A 15,029-nucleotide genomic window follows, 5' to 3' on the forward strand; every position below is an offset into this window, starting at 1 on the left:
TGTTACCTCTGTATGGGAAAGTGGGACGACAGTGGGTGGTAACAGCAACACCACTGTAATTCCTGTCACTGCAGAGAACAGTAATACATTTCACTCCTACAATATTCATAAATAATTGTTGAATGAACATGGTCACATAGATTACTTGAAACATAGCCTACATATGCCTGGGCTTCCAACCTGCTGCCACCAGGGTCTGAAGAAATGCCCCCTTCCATCATGGGGTGACCCTGATAGCTGGAGAGGGCCAGCTCCTCAGTAGGAATGAAGTCCCCCCCCCCCCCCAGTTGCCTAATTTTTCTTCCTGTTGGCTGCAGGCAATTTCATTGTTCTATAGGCCTTTTGTAGCTATACAATATCCTACAAAAGGGACTAATTCAGGCAATTCAGCCTTGTACTTGTTGGCCTTAAAATACGTGCACAAAAGTTCACATTGGCCGATAGCCGATTTACATGAGCTCTCGGAGCTAGGGAAAAAAAGAGCTACTGTTTAAAGCTAGACAGGAAGACACGGAAGTGGAAAGATGGCCGCGTCCAGTCTCGCGATCTCGCTTGCCTCACTTCGCCACTGAGCACCTTTCATAGGAATGACTGGGGACGCCATCTTGGAAGACAAAAGTAGCTTACTCTAGTTATATTAACTCTATGGTCCATCGTTGTACACTTTTTTTTGGACCGTTTGCAGAGCGCCATCCTGGTACTTTTAGTGTACTGAATTATTCTGGTTTTGTGACTGTAAAATGATGAACGTTAGAAAGTTAGAAGGGGGAGTAGGATTTTGGCAACACTGTTTGTCATACCTGCCGAAATCCCCCTCCCCCACACTATATCTACATTTACATACATTTACATTTATTCATTTAGCAGACGCTTTTATCCAAAGCGACTTCCAAGAGACAACTTTACAAAGTGCATAGGTCACTGATAATAACAACAAGATAGCCCCACAGCATTGCGGGTAGTCAAAAACAAGAAGTACATATTGTTAACAACCAAAAAATAGTGCTAAAGGGAAGAAACCATAAGAGCATGTAGTTAAACAAGTTAAAATTACACAACATTAATCTCTAAGTGCAGGTGTACCTGTAGGAAAGCAATAAAAATAGGATTAACTAAAATAGAATAGAACAGTTTAAATCAGCTACCACTAACCAACAAGAGCAACAGTCTAAGCAAGAGTCATTGTGATCCTTGAGGAAACTAGCGTTGGGTTCAGCAAACCATTCCTAAGTACCATTGTACTCCCGGAACAAGTGCGTCTTGAGCCTTCTCTTGAAGGTGGAGAGACAGTCTGTGTCTCTGATGGAGGTGGGGAGTTGATTCCACCACTGGGGTGCCAGGCAGGAGAAGAGCTTGTGCTGGGACCGGGCGGTCTTGAGAGGTGGGACCACCAGGCGGTTGTCTGAAGAAGACCGTAGGTGGCGGGTGGGGGTGTAAGGCTGCAGGAGAGACTTGATGTAGTCGGGCGCAGTCCCGTTCACTGCTCGGAAGGTCAGTACCAGGGTCTTGAATCTGATGCGGGCCGTTATGGGTAGCCAGTGGAGGGAGATGAGGAGCGGGGTAACGTGGGAGTGTCTGGGTAGATTGTAGACCAGGTGGGCCGCTGCGTTCTGAATCCTCTGAAGAGGGCGGGTTGCGCATGATGGGAGACCGGCGAGCAGCGAGTTGCAGTAGTCCAACTTGGAGAGGACAAGTGCTTGGACAAGCAGCTGGGTGGAGTGCTCAGACGGGTATCTCCTGATCTTCCGGATGTTGTAGAGGGTGAATCTACACGACCGGGAGACCGCAGCAATGTGGGCCGTGAGGGAGAGCTCGTCATCCATGGTAACCCCAAGGTTCCTGGCAGAGGATGAGGGGGTCACCGTCACAGATCCCAGGGTGATTGAGAGGTCATGGGAGATGGAGGGTTTGGCCGGGATGATGAGAAGTTCCGTTTTGGCAAAGTTCAGCTGGAGGTGGTGCTCAGTCATCCAGGCGGAGATGTCTGCGAGGCAGGCCTCAATCCTAGCTGAGATCCCCGGATCGGTCGGAGGGAACGACAGGTACAGCTGCGTGTCGTCAGCGTAGCAGTGGTAGGAGAAGCCATGGGAGGTGATGATTGGTCCAAGTGAGGTGGTGTACAGAGAGAAGAGGAGGGGACCAAGGACGGAGCCCTGTGGGACACCAGTGGAGAGCTGGCGAGGGCCTGACAGTTTGCCTCCCCAGGAGACCTGGTAGGATCTTCCCGACAGGTAGGATGAGATCCACTGGAGTGCAGTGCCAGTGATGCCCATCTCAGAAAGTCTGGAGAGCAGGATCTGGTGGTTAACCGTATCAAACGCCGCAGAAAGGTCCAGCAGAATGATGACGGATGACCTGGAAGCCGCTCTGGCAGACTGGAGGGCAGTGGTGACTGAAAGGAGGGCAGTCTCTGTGGAGTGGCCGGTCTTGAAGCCCGATTGGTTGGGGTCGAGCAGGTTGTTCTGAGAAAGGAAGTTAGACAGTTGGTTAGATACAGCACGTTCAATTGTTTTAGAGAAGAAGGGTAACAATGATACCGGTCTGTAGTTCTGGAGGACGGCAGGGTTAAGGGAGGGTTTTTTGAGTAAAGGGGTAACTCTGGCCTGTTTGAAGGCAGAGGGGAAGGTGCCAGAGGTAAGAGAGGAGTTTAGAACATGGAGCAGAAAGGTTATGATAGAGGGGGAGATGGTTTGAAAGAGAGGGGAGGGGACAGGATCAAGGGGAAAGGAGGTGGGGCGATGAGAGAGAATGAGGTCAGAGAGCTCTGCCTCGGACAGGGGAGAGAAGGAGTTTAGACATTTAGTTGGGTCAGTAATGGAGGGTGAGGGGGTAGGAAAGGTGGGTTTAGGGAACCGACTGCTAATGTCGGCGACTTTTTTCTCAAAGAAGGAGGAGAAGTCGTCTGCTGTCAGGGTGGAGGGAGGGGGTGGGGGAGGTGGGTTAAGAAGGGTGGAGAAGGTAGAGAAAAGTTTGTGGGGGTTTGAAGTGGAGTTAATTTTGTTAAGAAAGTAGAGGGTTTTGGCACCAGTTATGTGAGAAGAGAAGGATTTAAGGAGGGAGTGATACTTATCAAGGTCCAGACCGTCTTTGGACTTGCGCCATCTCCTCTCAGCTGCTCGAAGGGTGGACCGTTCTTCACGAATAACATCCGTAAGCCACGGGCAGGGGGGAGAATCTTGGGACTATCTTGGGACTATAACACATCCCATCTATGCCACCTAGGTGGGGAGGTGTTAAGGATAGGTTCCCTCGCATGTATTTATTTATTTAAGTAAATGGATTCAGCTATTTATTAATATGATGATATATTTAGTATTGCCATTTTTTTATAACCATATGTATTCATGTATTTACCTATGTATTTATTTACTTTTTTTTGTATTATTATTATTTTTTTTTTACTAAAATGGCATTTCATGATAGAATATCTCTCCAGTAGTTCGCCAGTCAGCACACAGTCAGACATAACACAAAGCTCAACGCCACCCAACGTTCCAACGATAATTCTCATTTTAATCGTCGACTAAATCGGAATTTACAGGAAGACAACTTGTATTGCAAAGACAAAGGGATCGGACACGTGTTCTAGCGCTGGGTTCGTCTATTCACTAAAACTCCACTAAAAATGATAGGGCTTCAACAAATACATACCACTAGACAGAAAGACAAAGAGCTACATGTTCACGACTGGCGGCACGTTCACATGGTGAGAAAATGAAGACCTCAGCGTTTATCCCCGTCAGAGACCGGGAGAGATCCAGGCTGCCGAATACAGGCTTCTGGTTCAGACAAGCACGTTCCTTTATTCAACCGACAACTCTCACAAAACGGTTGTAAACAGTGGAAGTTTACCAAGAGCCTGCTTAACAACAAATTAACATCTTCGGTTTTTCAGCGTCAAGGAAAAACAGGAACAGGTACATATAAATGTTTGTGCTCAACTGAACCAAAAGCCTGCACAGCCTGTTTTTGACAAGCTTGGTTACTTCTAGATGTCAAACAACAACCTCAGGCCTTACAGAACAGCCTCTGTTTCTGTATCATTACTAGTCATTGTTGACTGAGTCAGGGCCGGGCAGGGTGAGGTCAGGGATTGTCACAAGATGTAGTAATTAGACAACACAGATCTGGGCTCTGGCTGATTCTTCTTCCACACAGTTAAGGTTTGGGCCAGTGGTGTATTCTCACTTTGTTAGTCCACTATAAAATGAGTCGTGATCATGGTTTGAGGATGGCAGGGCAAAGAGTTTGGGCTTGGTAAATTGATAGTATGGGTTAAGGTTACTAATTCATACTAGACTACACCACTGGTTTGGGGAAGAAGCTGAAGCCTGATCCTATATCTGACCTTAACTGCAATGTGTGCCTCCAGCACAAATGAACTCAAAGCAAATATGTTTGATTAAAAGTATGTCTTAGTCTAAAGATGAGCTGAAGTTGCAGTATAGTACTACTAGATGGGACTTTGGGGCAGATTTATTTTGTACTACCACAGCTTGTGACAGCAAAACAACAGCCAACAAAATCACTGTTTCTTTTTCTACAAATAGCTTTCCAGTACATACAGATTCATGCAATTATGTCTGGAAACACACACACATACGAAATGGCTGTTCCACCGTTCCAATGCATTTTTCTGTTTTTGTTACAATGCTTGAGTTCATTTTAATTTGAGTTTTCCTTGTTTAGCTTGGCAATGATGCAGAATATCTAGATTTCTGCATTGCTTTTGAAACCTGTTCATTTCAAACAAACAAATCATTTAAGAATTCTAATAATATTTTATACCAGAAGTTCAAAACAATTTCACCCAATAGGACATCCATGCTTGGTGTAAATCTCTCTACCTCTCTCTCTTCTTTTTTTTTTTTGAGGTGAAATGGAAACAACAGTTTACAAATACAATACATTGATTTAAGAAACTAACAATTATTGTTCTTTCAGATTTTTAGCCCTAATTTGTCTCAAGAGATCATTAGTACAACATTATTCACTCTAGGACAATAATGCTAGAAATTGTGCTACAGCAAAACTCCACATCACAACATTTGACATTTTGTTTTGTAAAGCCAGTTCAAATTTCAGATTAAGGTTTGTCTTTTTTTTTTTTCATTTTTTTTTTTCAACTCCATGCAATTTCAAAATGTGACTGTGTACTTTTTCACAGTATTTTTCTTGATTTAACTCATAACACAAATGTATCACAATATACTTTCCTTAGGCTTAATAGATTTCAAATAGACAATAACCGGAAAATAATAATTTAAGGAAATGCGTACAAAATATATTTTTGACTGTGAAGTAGATATGTTTGTATGTTAAGGAGCTGGGCAAAAACAAGAGATCTTTGAACACGAGGGACATCTTGGTTTGTGGCCATTTACAAACTACTGCTATCTATTAAATACATTTATCAATGTATTTGATCGAATCGATGTAGCAAGGCTTTTAACCCTTTGTTGGCCTGGAACGATTCAATTTAGATATGTACAGAATTTCACCTTAAGTGAATTTGTCACAAACACAAAAGCTTTAATTCTAATTCAAATTGAAAATGCCCAAAGATACTTTACGTTACAAAAATGATACAAAAAATATAATTTGAATATTTAGAATTCAAATAAATAAAGGAACTTTGAAGGCAGAAAAGTAAAGGAAATAGATTCCAATTACTGATTCATACTCACACAGCACACAATGATACACACACATACAAACACACACTCACACTTTCACATTGCAGTACGTTTAACATCAAAACTGTAGTTCGCTCAACAGGCTTCTTTAGGAACATTTTACAAGGTATTTCTGTGAGCTGTATTGAAGTCGGTTTCAAAAATACAAATCTCCTTTCCTTAGCTTTGTCTGAAGCGATACCTGATTCTACCATCCTGTACAACCCCCTTTTTTTTTGCTCATGTCTTCTTTAGTTTCAGTCTTTTTTGCTGAAAATATTGCTTTAAGAAATACATTTTGGTCTTCTCAGACGATCCACGTACCTGTGTCTCAGTGTCTTGTGTTTCTTGACTGAAAGGTTAAAGGTCGTTGTTGTAAAATGTGTATGTCCTTCTCCCCAGAATAGTTTGAAAACATTTTAAGACTTTCCAACCCTTGTAAGGAATGTGTGTCTGTTGCCATGGCCAACATTATCATATCCTTCTAAGGGGGTTTGTCTGTTTTCTGCAGGAGAGATTCATACATATTTCTGCATATTCATTCAAAGTCCATTTCCACTCTGGTGTCAAGCTTATTCAAGGAGTTTAACGCACATGTATAAATATAAATGTTTGTATATGTGGACAGTATGTGTGTCTGTGTATGCACTGTATGTGTATGTGCCATGTGTGCTCACGTGTGTATGTGTGTGTGTGTGTATGTGTAAGACAACAGAAGGACATCAGCGTGGGTCTGGGGTTCTCAGACACAGATCTCGATGGGCGTGGCCACCAGAATGCGTCCGCCAGGCGAGTTGTTGTCTCGGGGCATGCGCTCGTAGCTGTTGGTGGACGACAGGGAGCTGGTGGTGGAGACGGAGACAAAGTGGTGCCCTCCTCTGGGCTCCATCAGGCCTCCCTTCACCCCCGCGGACCCTCGCTCCACCGACATGGGCGAGAGGGGCGAGAGAGGCGACATGGGGGACAGGGGCGAGAGAGTCTGCTGCTTCATCCTCTCCACCAGCACCTCCTCGTCCTCCTCCCCCGACGAGGACGACGAGCTGGTCCCCTCGGCCTCCTCCCTCCCCCCTCCTCCTCCTCCCCCCCTCTCCCTCTCTCCGCTCCCTCCTCCTCCTCCTCCCGCCGCGTCCCCGTCCAGCATCCAGGTGTGGCTGAAGTGGCCGAACACCTCCTTGACGGAGCAGCGGCGCTCCTGCTCCACGGACAGAAGCCTCCGGAACAACCTGAGCGCCTGCTCGGTGAAGCGCCGCCACTGGGAGGGGAACGGCGCCGCCCGCCGCCGCTGCCAGCGGACAAACTCCTGGTAGAAGGAGTCGGAGGGCAGGGCCTTCTCCCAGGGGAAGTTGCCGGTGAGCATGCAGAAGAGGAGCACGCCGAACGCCCACACGTCCGTGCTGTAGTCCACGCTGAAGCCCTCGTGGCGGGACGCGTCGCACAGCTCCGGGGCCGTGTAGGGAATGGTGCCGCTCACCTGGAGGAGGGGGGCGGGGGGGGAGAGAGGAGATGGAAGGGGGAGGATGGGGGAGGGGAGAAAGGGGTCAGAGAAAGATAGAGAAGGGAGAAAGAGAAGGAGGGGGGAGACGGACACAGAGGAGGAGAGAGACAGAGAGAGAGACAAAGGGAGGGAGATTTACAGACAAATCAGAGCTTTTCCAGACACTTACAAAACATCTATTTATAAAAATACTATTTCACCCCATTCAATTTCAGACATAACAGACCATCTCTCTATTGTTTATCCCTCCATCCTTCCATCCACTCACCCGTTTGACGGGAGAGCCCGCACGGCGCGTCATGCCGAAGTCAGACAGCCGGACCTTGCGACACTCCCGGTCGAAGATCAGGATGTTCTCCGGCTTGATGTCTCGGTGGACCAGCTTCTTGCTGTGGAGGTAGTCCAGGGCCAGCGCCACCTGGTGGGCACACCTCTTCGCTATCGCCTCCGGGAGACCCACCTGTGAGGAGGAGGAAGAAGACAAAGGAGGAAGGGAGAGAGTGAGGAGGGGAAGATGGAGTGAGAGAATAAATAAGACACAGAGAAGGGGAGGGAGAGAGGCAGAGAGAGGGAGATGGAGACAGAGAGGGAAGGAGAAGGAGAGGAAAGGATAGAGGGGGAGAGATAGATGGAGAAGGGAGGAGTGTGTGTGTGTGTGTGTGGGACAGAGAGAGAGAGAATATGAGAGAGAGACAGACAGATCACGGCACCACACACACAGAACGCCACCGTCAAACCCGACCAGCCAGACGTGAAACCACGGTGACGGTCGAGGCGGGGAAGGTTCCCAGGAGTGATGGGGGGGGATGAGTCCCACCTGTGGAGGGATGATGTCGAAGAGGTCCCCTGCCAGAGCGTACTCCTGGGCAAACACGTAGTAGTCGTCCGTCTCGAAGGCGATGCCGAACATGTTGATGATGAAGGGGCAGGGGGACAGGTAGAGGGAGATGCTGTACTCCCTCAGGAACGACTTCAGCTTGGTGCTCTTCTTCTTCAGGAACTTCAGGGCCATCTTCGTGCCTGGGGATACAAACACATGCTGTTGTTTTATGTGGGGTGTGTGTCTGTGTGTATAGTGCGTGTGTTGGGGTTGTCATGTGTGTGTATATCTGTGTCTATTTGTGTGTATGAGTAGTGTGTCGGTATAGTGTGACTGTATATAGTTTGCAGCGTGTGTGTGTAGAGTTTGTAGTCTGTACAGTTTATCAGTAGTGTGTGTGAGTAGTGTGTGTGTGTGTATAGCCTGTGCATTTGTGTGTGTATAACGTGTGTGTGCATGCAACGTTTGTATTATCGGTATAGCAGGTACGTGTGTATTGCGTGCGTGCTAACATCCTCACCTCTGATCTTGTGGACCACCAGGTCCACCTTCCCGTACGTGCCCTTGCCCAGCTCCCTGATGACCTCATAGTACTTGTTGACCTCTAACCTTTCCAGGTTCTGAGCAGCGATGAGCTGCAGCTCGTCCAGGATATCCATGGAGGCGCGTGAGACCAGCGGAGACAAGCTCATCTTGGGGGGGGGGGGGGGGGGGGGGGGGGTGGCTTTAGGGGGTGGATCGGGGGGGGGACAGACGCTTGTCACGGACAGGAGCAGTGACCAACAGCTGGTGTTACTGCGGAAGGAAATCACACACACACACACACACGGCTGTTAGAGAACCAATGTCATTTGTTTTTCATGGAACGACGAATGAAAAGAAAATGCTTGAGACCAACAACAAAACCTTCCAGCATTGATCTTTTTTAAAACCTCTTTGAAATGTCCTTCTGATGTCTCTGCATTAGCTGGGATCTGTGGTATGACTCGACATTTCCTCAGCACTACGCACACACAACTAATTCCATTTGACAGAATCTAATACCACTACTCTGTAGCTTGAATGGGGTGTTAAAAAGGTGTTCACACACACACACACGCAAGCACACGTACACAAAACTGCGCAGACACACACCACGGATTGCAGGCGCAACCAAATCCTTCCGGAATTGTGTTTTCAAGACAATATGACCTGCTCGTCTGCATCCATACCTACATGGAAGTGAGAACGCACGTAACTCAGTGTGCAGAACACGCTCTCCCATTCTCTGTGTCTGTTTTCCTTTCTCTTTATGTCCCTCCCCCTCCCCTCCTAGACAGCTCAGGAGTGTCATCCTCTCTCCTCCTCAGTCCTGGAAGCTTGACGTGCGAGCTGATTGACGGCTCGTCTTTCTTTGCGTGACGGGGATGAGAGCAGCGCGCTCCTGCTCGCCGGCGTCGTCCCTGACGGATGAGACAGCCGTAGAAACACGCAGGGCCAAGGTGGAGACGGAGGGGTTCGTTAAAACGCCACCCGTCAATGTGCTCTCTTCCCCGGGGAACGCCACCCCGAAGTAACTGTTGCACAGCAACGCACTTGTCCTGATCCAGCTGACCTTGTGGGCTTCGAAATGCACACACACACGCTCTCTCTTGTCCTCTTACACACACACACATTAAAGCTATACACATGCGCACACACTCTCTTTAGTCCTCGCACACACACACACTCTCTCTCTCCACACACGTATACAAACACACACTTTTTCACACACCTACCTACACACACACATGCAGTCAGCTAGCATGTCTTCATTGTGCCTGTACTGGTGGCGTGAGGCAGACAGGGGAGCGTGTGACTCCAGCAGATGATGAGAGATGGCTCTGGTCATGTGATCAATGGAAGGGAGGCTGGGGAGTGGGGGCCTGGGAGGCTGGGGAGGCTGGACACTGCTGTGGTGTTAACGAACTGTCCTCCTTTTTTGTCTGACAAACATGCACACACACACACACCAACACACACACACTAGCACACACACATGCCAGTAAACAGACACCAACACACACTCACACCAACAGACTAGTCCAGGGAGCTGTGTCTCTGCTCTGCAGGGGTTGTAAATAGCGTTTGTTGCTGCCTGAGATGGGAAGGGATCACTTAGCGCTGATGTTCTCTGGCTGTGTATAAATATGTGTATGAAAGTGTGTGTCTGTGTAAATGTGTGTGCGTGTATGTCTATGTTGTGCGCGTGTGTGCGTGTGAAGGCAGATATCTCCTCTCGGTGCTTAAAAAGGATCAGAAGCAGGAGCAGGATCAGAATCATGGCTGGATGAGTCATCAGGTCAGAGCCAATGTCAGCTCTGAGTGTGGAGAAGCAGCCTGACAACCATCCAAACCTTAGTGTGTTTGTGTTTGTGTGTGTGTGTGTGTGTGTGAGAGAGAGAGAGAGAGAGAGAGAGAGAGAGAGAGAGAGAGAGAGAGAGAGAGAGAGAGAGAGAGAGAGAGAGAGAGAGAGAGAGAGAGAGGTGCATAGTGAAACAGTAATCACTCCTAAGACCTATTTGTGCTAAAACTAGCACAACACCATCAGTATGCATCATGACTTGCATAATCATGTTATAGCTTCACACTATAGGACCGCATCTGGCAACTCTGGCAAATGATTGGATGTCACCTGGCAGTTCTGTCTTGTGATTGACTGTGAGCACAGGAAAGATTGGATGAACATGCCGGGTGAAACAGGAAGTGTGGTCCATCTGTTGGCTGAGGAAGTAGCAGATGAAGGGTCTGGATGCTGCTCTAGCAGACTGACTGAGCTGGGTTGCGCAACACCCATCTGGGTTCTAGGACAGGCCCAGGACCAGGATGAGAACCAGGACTAGAATGAGGACTGGGACCTGGGATCAGGGACCAAGATCAGAACTAGGACTAGAACCAGGACCTACCAAAACAAGGACTAGGACCAGGACTAGAATCGAGCAAACTAACATACCTGGTCAGAACACATGTATCACTACACTGACGCTGCTACTAAACAGCTCTTTAAACCCTCAGTGTCCAGACCTTCCATCATAGAAGACACTGTTACAGGCTGCAGGCGGAAACAGTTGATAAGTGTAGCTGCTTGCTGAGAAGCATGCAAGCACCTTGATCTATAGAATCCTCTCATCCTAATAAAGGCCGAGACCATTGTTTGATTCCTGTCCGGATATCCCAGACAGGGAGGTTTCCTATGGAGACGGGTAGACTGGGAGACTGGAGGACTAGGAGACAGGTAGACTGATAGACAGGTAGACAGAGAGACTGATGGACAGGTAGACAAGGAGATAGGGAGTCAAGGAGAGAGAGAACCAGGGAGACAGGTAGTCAGTGGAGCCAGGAGACTGATTTGACCTCAGGGGTGTGAACGAGCTGCTGAAAGAACCACAGCAGGTACAGTCCTCCTTTGACTCAGCTCCCCCTCCCTCCCTCCCTCCCTCCATCTATCTCCCTGTATTGCTCGTCCCTCTTTACTCTTTCAAGCAACCCCTATTATGTTCTTCCTCCCTCTATCTCTCACAGACACACACGCACACACGGCGGTATATCTATCTATCTCACTCTTTCTCTCTCTCTCCACCCCATCCCTCCCCTCCGTCCCGCTTCTCTCGCCTGTCTGTGTTGGGTATATTTCGGGAGTGTTTGAACCTTGTGTTCCACCTCCCAGCTCGGCCCCAGGGCTCCAGTGCTCGTCAGCCAGACAACAGTGACTCATCCCCCTCAGCACTTTCACTGAGGGCCCTGGTGAAGAATACTAAAGTCAGTCGTTGTTTCGCGTCAGAAGGACATGTCAGGCAGTCTGGTGTCAAATGTGAATGCTAAATGGTCCAGGATAGAGAGAGAGAGAGAGACATAGGGAGATAGAGAGACAGAGGGACAAAGACAGAATGTTGTGTGTGAATCGAATGCTGTTGTGTCTGTGTTTAGTGCTGTTGTGTGTGTGTGTGTGTTTGTGTGTGTGTGTTAAATGCTCTTGTGTGTGTTCGAATGCTGAAGTACAGCAGGGAACATTGCTTTGTCTGACCTGTATGATGACTCGACGTAGGCCTACTTTAATTTTTTTGTGTATGTTTATTTGTGCGTGCGTGTGTGTGTGTCCCAGGATAATGTGATGCGACAGTAATGGAGTTGAAGAAGCCTCATCTGCACTGCTAAAAGAATCCGCAGACTCCCACTAAAACCCTTATGAAAGGAAACAGAGAAGTCTGTATCAACATTGATATTAAATCTGGAGCAGACATTTACGTGATACAATCCCGATCGTTCTCTCGCTGCAGGCACCTCGAGGGACAACCTCCTCATTAAACTGTGACATAAAATCTTTGCACATAGGCTATCGTACCTCGCGGTGGAGCCGCTAGGTCTTGTGTCCGGACGGGACCGTCAGACTCAAAGCAGCGCTGTGACAGGCCTGCATACGCTGCAGGGTATAACACAGCTGACGTCCACCACTGCGGACAAAGGGGAGAAGGGACACACGCACTCCCCAGAGACACGCTATAATTTCCTCTCGCTCTGGCTCTCTGGGTCGTTGCCTTAATGACCATCATGTGGAATTCCACCTGGGTCTTTTCAGTCTCCACATTCTCTATCCAGTTGTGTCCTTCCACTCACGTCCCTGTTTGTTCGACTATGAATCCGTGCTGACATGACGATGACCCAGGCTAGTGATGAGTGACAGCGGGGCAGAACCGCCCGGCGACCGCAGACACCTGCCTCTTTCTCACTTCCCTAAGCCCGACAGACCGCTTCCTCTCTTTCTCTCTCTCTCCCCCCAGTCAAACCACTCTGTCACTCTGTCGCTCTCTTTCCGTCTCTCCAGTCAGACCACCGTCTCTCCGTCTCTCTCACACCACCTAGACCTCCGCTTCTGACACCTGCAGGTGACCGCTTCAGCGGGCAGTCTGAGACAACAGGGACTGACAGCCTGGCGTATGCGATGCTGGTGGAATGTGTTTGAGCGGTTGCGTGAGAGTTCCCTAAAGAAATAAATAGGATTGCATATTCTTGTTGTGTAGTTTATAAGCATATTTCATAACCTCATAGTAGGCTGCACATAAAAAACAAATAAGCAATAATTCCAAAACAAATAATTAGCCATAGGTTTTAAAGCCAATTCCAGATTTAACATTTACAGGCCGGGCAACAATACTGTAAACACAGACCATCACGCTTAGCTGCGTGCTTATAATAAACACAGCTTGAAACCGCATTCTTTTAAAACCGCAACAGCATTATTGTAAACAAGCCTGCAGCCGCAGAACGTTTTACCAGACACAATTTGCATCACCTAGCAGAGGTAGCAGGCATCCGTTTTCCATGGCACGGGATTTTTTGTTTATTTTACTCACCATTCAATCGGTACAGCACACAGGGGCTCTGGAGTCCTCCCAGTCAAACCCAAGAAAAGCAGGGTAGTATGGACATAACGATTGCATGCTAGCCTGTTACAGTGGTGCACGTAGTAGCCTGTCCTGATGCATTCACTCGCTTTCTCCTAGATTGTTCTATTGGATCTCAGTCTAGCGGTGAATTCGCCTTGCTCAGCGGACGCCTGGTATTTCACAGGCTCTTCTACAGCGCGGTCCTATTGTCTCTGCATCGCTCTGCTCTAGGATGAGAGAAGAGGAGCAACAGAGAGAAGTAAACCCCAGCCCCCTTTTCCGCGTCAACCAATTGCATTGGAGATCAGCCGGGAGCGCACACTGCCCAGCACGTCAATACCCAAACGACAGTCCTCGCTTGCTGTCTCCGTACAGATTACCGACCAAAGACCGGGAATATTGAGGGAACGAATCTGCGGAGACAGAGAGCTGATAGGGGGGAGGGGGGGGGGGGGGGTTGGGGGGTTCAGGTCTTGCAGATACTTAGCTGTAGGAAAGTACGTGAGAAGCTATATCTTGAAAATACAGGCTTTAACATATGAACGTATTTGTTTCATGACTAAATGAACCTGGATGCGGTCGGTTAGCCTGTTGGATCACGGATCAGCGTTCCCTTGCCCCCCACTGCGATGCTTTAGTCGGTAGAAGAACCACATCTCCACAGCGGGAACAGGACGCAATTATTCACCCGTCCCGTTCTCCTCGTGACCGGTCCTGTGCCTTTACTGATAAGGAAACACAAAGGCAAGGCAAATGAAACCCAGAGTGGTGAGTCCCTAGTCTCCCCTCACACCACCCAGATCTCGGCCTTGCGCTCGACATTGTTACCAAGCGGTTGCATCATGAGATGGTAGCTAAAAAGATAACCGAGATGCTATAGTGCACTCCCTCTCTCTTCACAGAATGATTGCAGGAAAGAGGCTAGGTAAGTCCGGATGTATCGATACAAAACAGTCTCAGGCCGTGAAAGAGTACAAAGAGTAGCCAACAAGAGTGATGTGTACAATATACAAAATCAGTCTTTTCAATGTGATATCATGTCCACCAGGCACATTGTTGTGTGTAGACTGAAAAGTTTACCATCGGGTCATGAGGTGAGATGAGGAATATTCCGGAAGTAGTTCAGCATGTCCCAGACACACAGAACGAGAGGGTCATCCCTCGTGTCCAGACTTTGACAGGTGTGTGTGTGTGTGTTGACATGGCGTGAGGATGAGTGAAGACAATGGTGCTCCGTCTACGGCTGATGTCAGACATGATAAAGATGAGATGATGAAGAGAGAGAGAAAAGATAGAGGAAGAACATAAGAGAAAGAAGAGAGAAAAAGGAAGATGAGAGATAGGCAGATAAACAAGAAAAAGGTGCATCATTTCAGTGTTAATATTCAGCTAGGCACAGCTCCCATACCCAGTGTAACAGCAGTGCGCCTGCCATTACTCTCTCTCACACACTGAGCCTGGCTGACAGAACCAGGGCGAGGGATTCATCATTTCATTTAGCAGACGCTTTGATCCAAAGCGTCCCGTAATTAACGGAAGGGATTTGAACCTGCAACCTTCAAAAATCGGCAGCTGAGTGCTCTACCCACCGAGCTATACACTTCCCTAGAATGAAAACACGGGCGTTTCAACTGGGA

At 48.0% G+C, this 15,029-nt stretch overlaps 1 protein-coding gene across 1 annotated transcript; it reads right to left on the reverse strand.

Annotated features, from left to right (window-relative positions):
- Window positions 1-3,492: 3,492 nt before the first annotated feature.
- bsk146 (brain specific kinase 146) lies at window positions 3,493-8,682 on the reverse strand. The gene is made up of 4 exons (XM_047032459.1): window positions 8,511-8,682; window positions 7,988-8,190; window positions 7,439-7,630; window positions 3,493-7,146 (listed from the first exon to the last, which is right to left on the reverse strand). Exons 1-4 carry the CDS (start codon window positions 8,680-8,682, stop codon window positions 6,418-6,420), a joined length of 1,296 nt encoding a protein of 431 aa, XP_046888415.1. The 3' UTR covers window positions 3,493-6,417.
- Between the last annotated feature and the right edge of the window lie 6,347 nt (window positions 8,683-15,029).

This window comes from Hypomesus transpacificus, chromosome 13, assembly GCF_021917145.1.
Source record: "Hypomesus transpacificus isolate Combined female chromosome 13, fHypTra1, whole genome shotgun sequence".
In the NCBI taxonomy this organism is placed as follows: Eukaryota; Metazoa; Chordata; class Actinopteri; order Osmeriformes; family Osmeridae; genus Hypomesus; species Hypomesus transpacificus.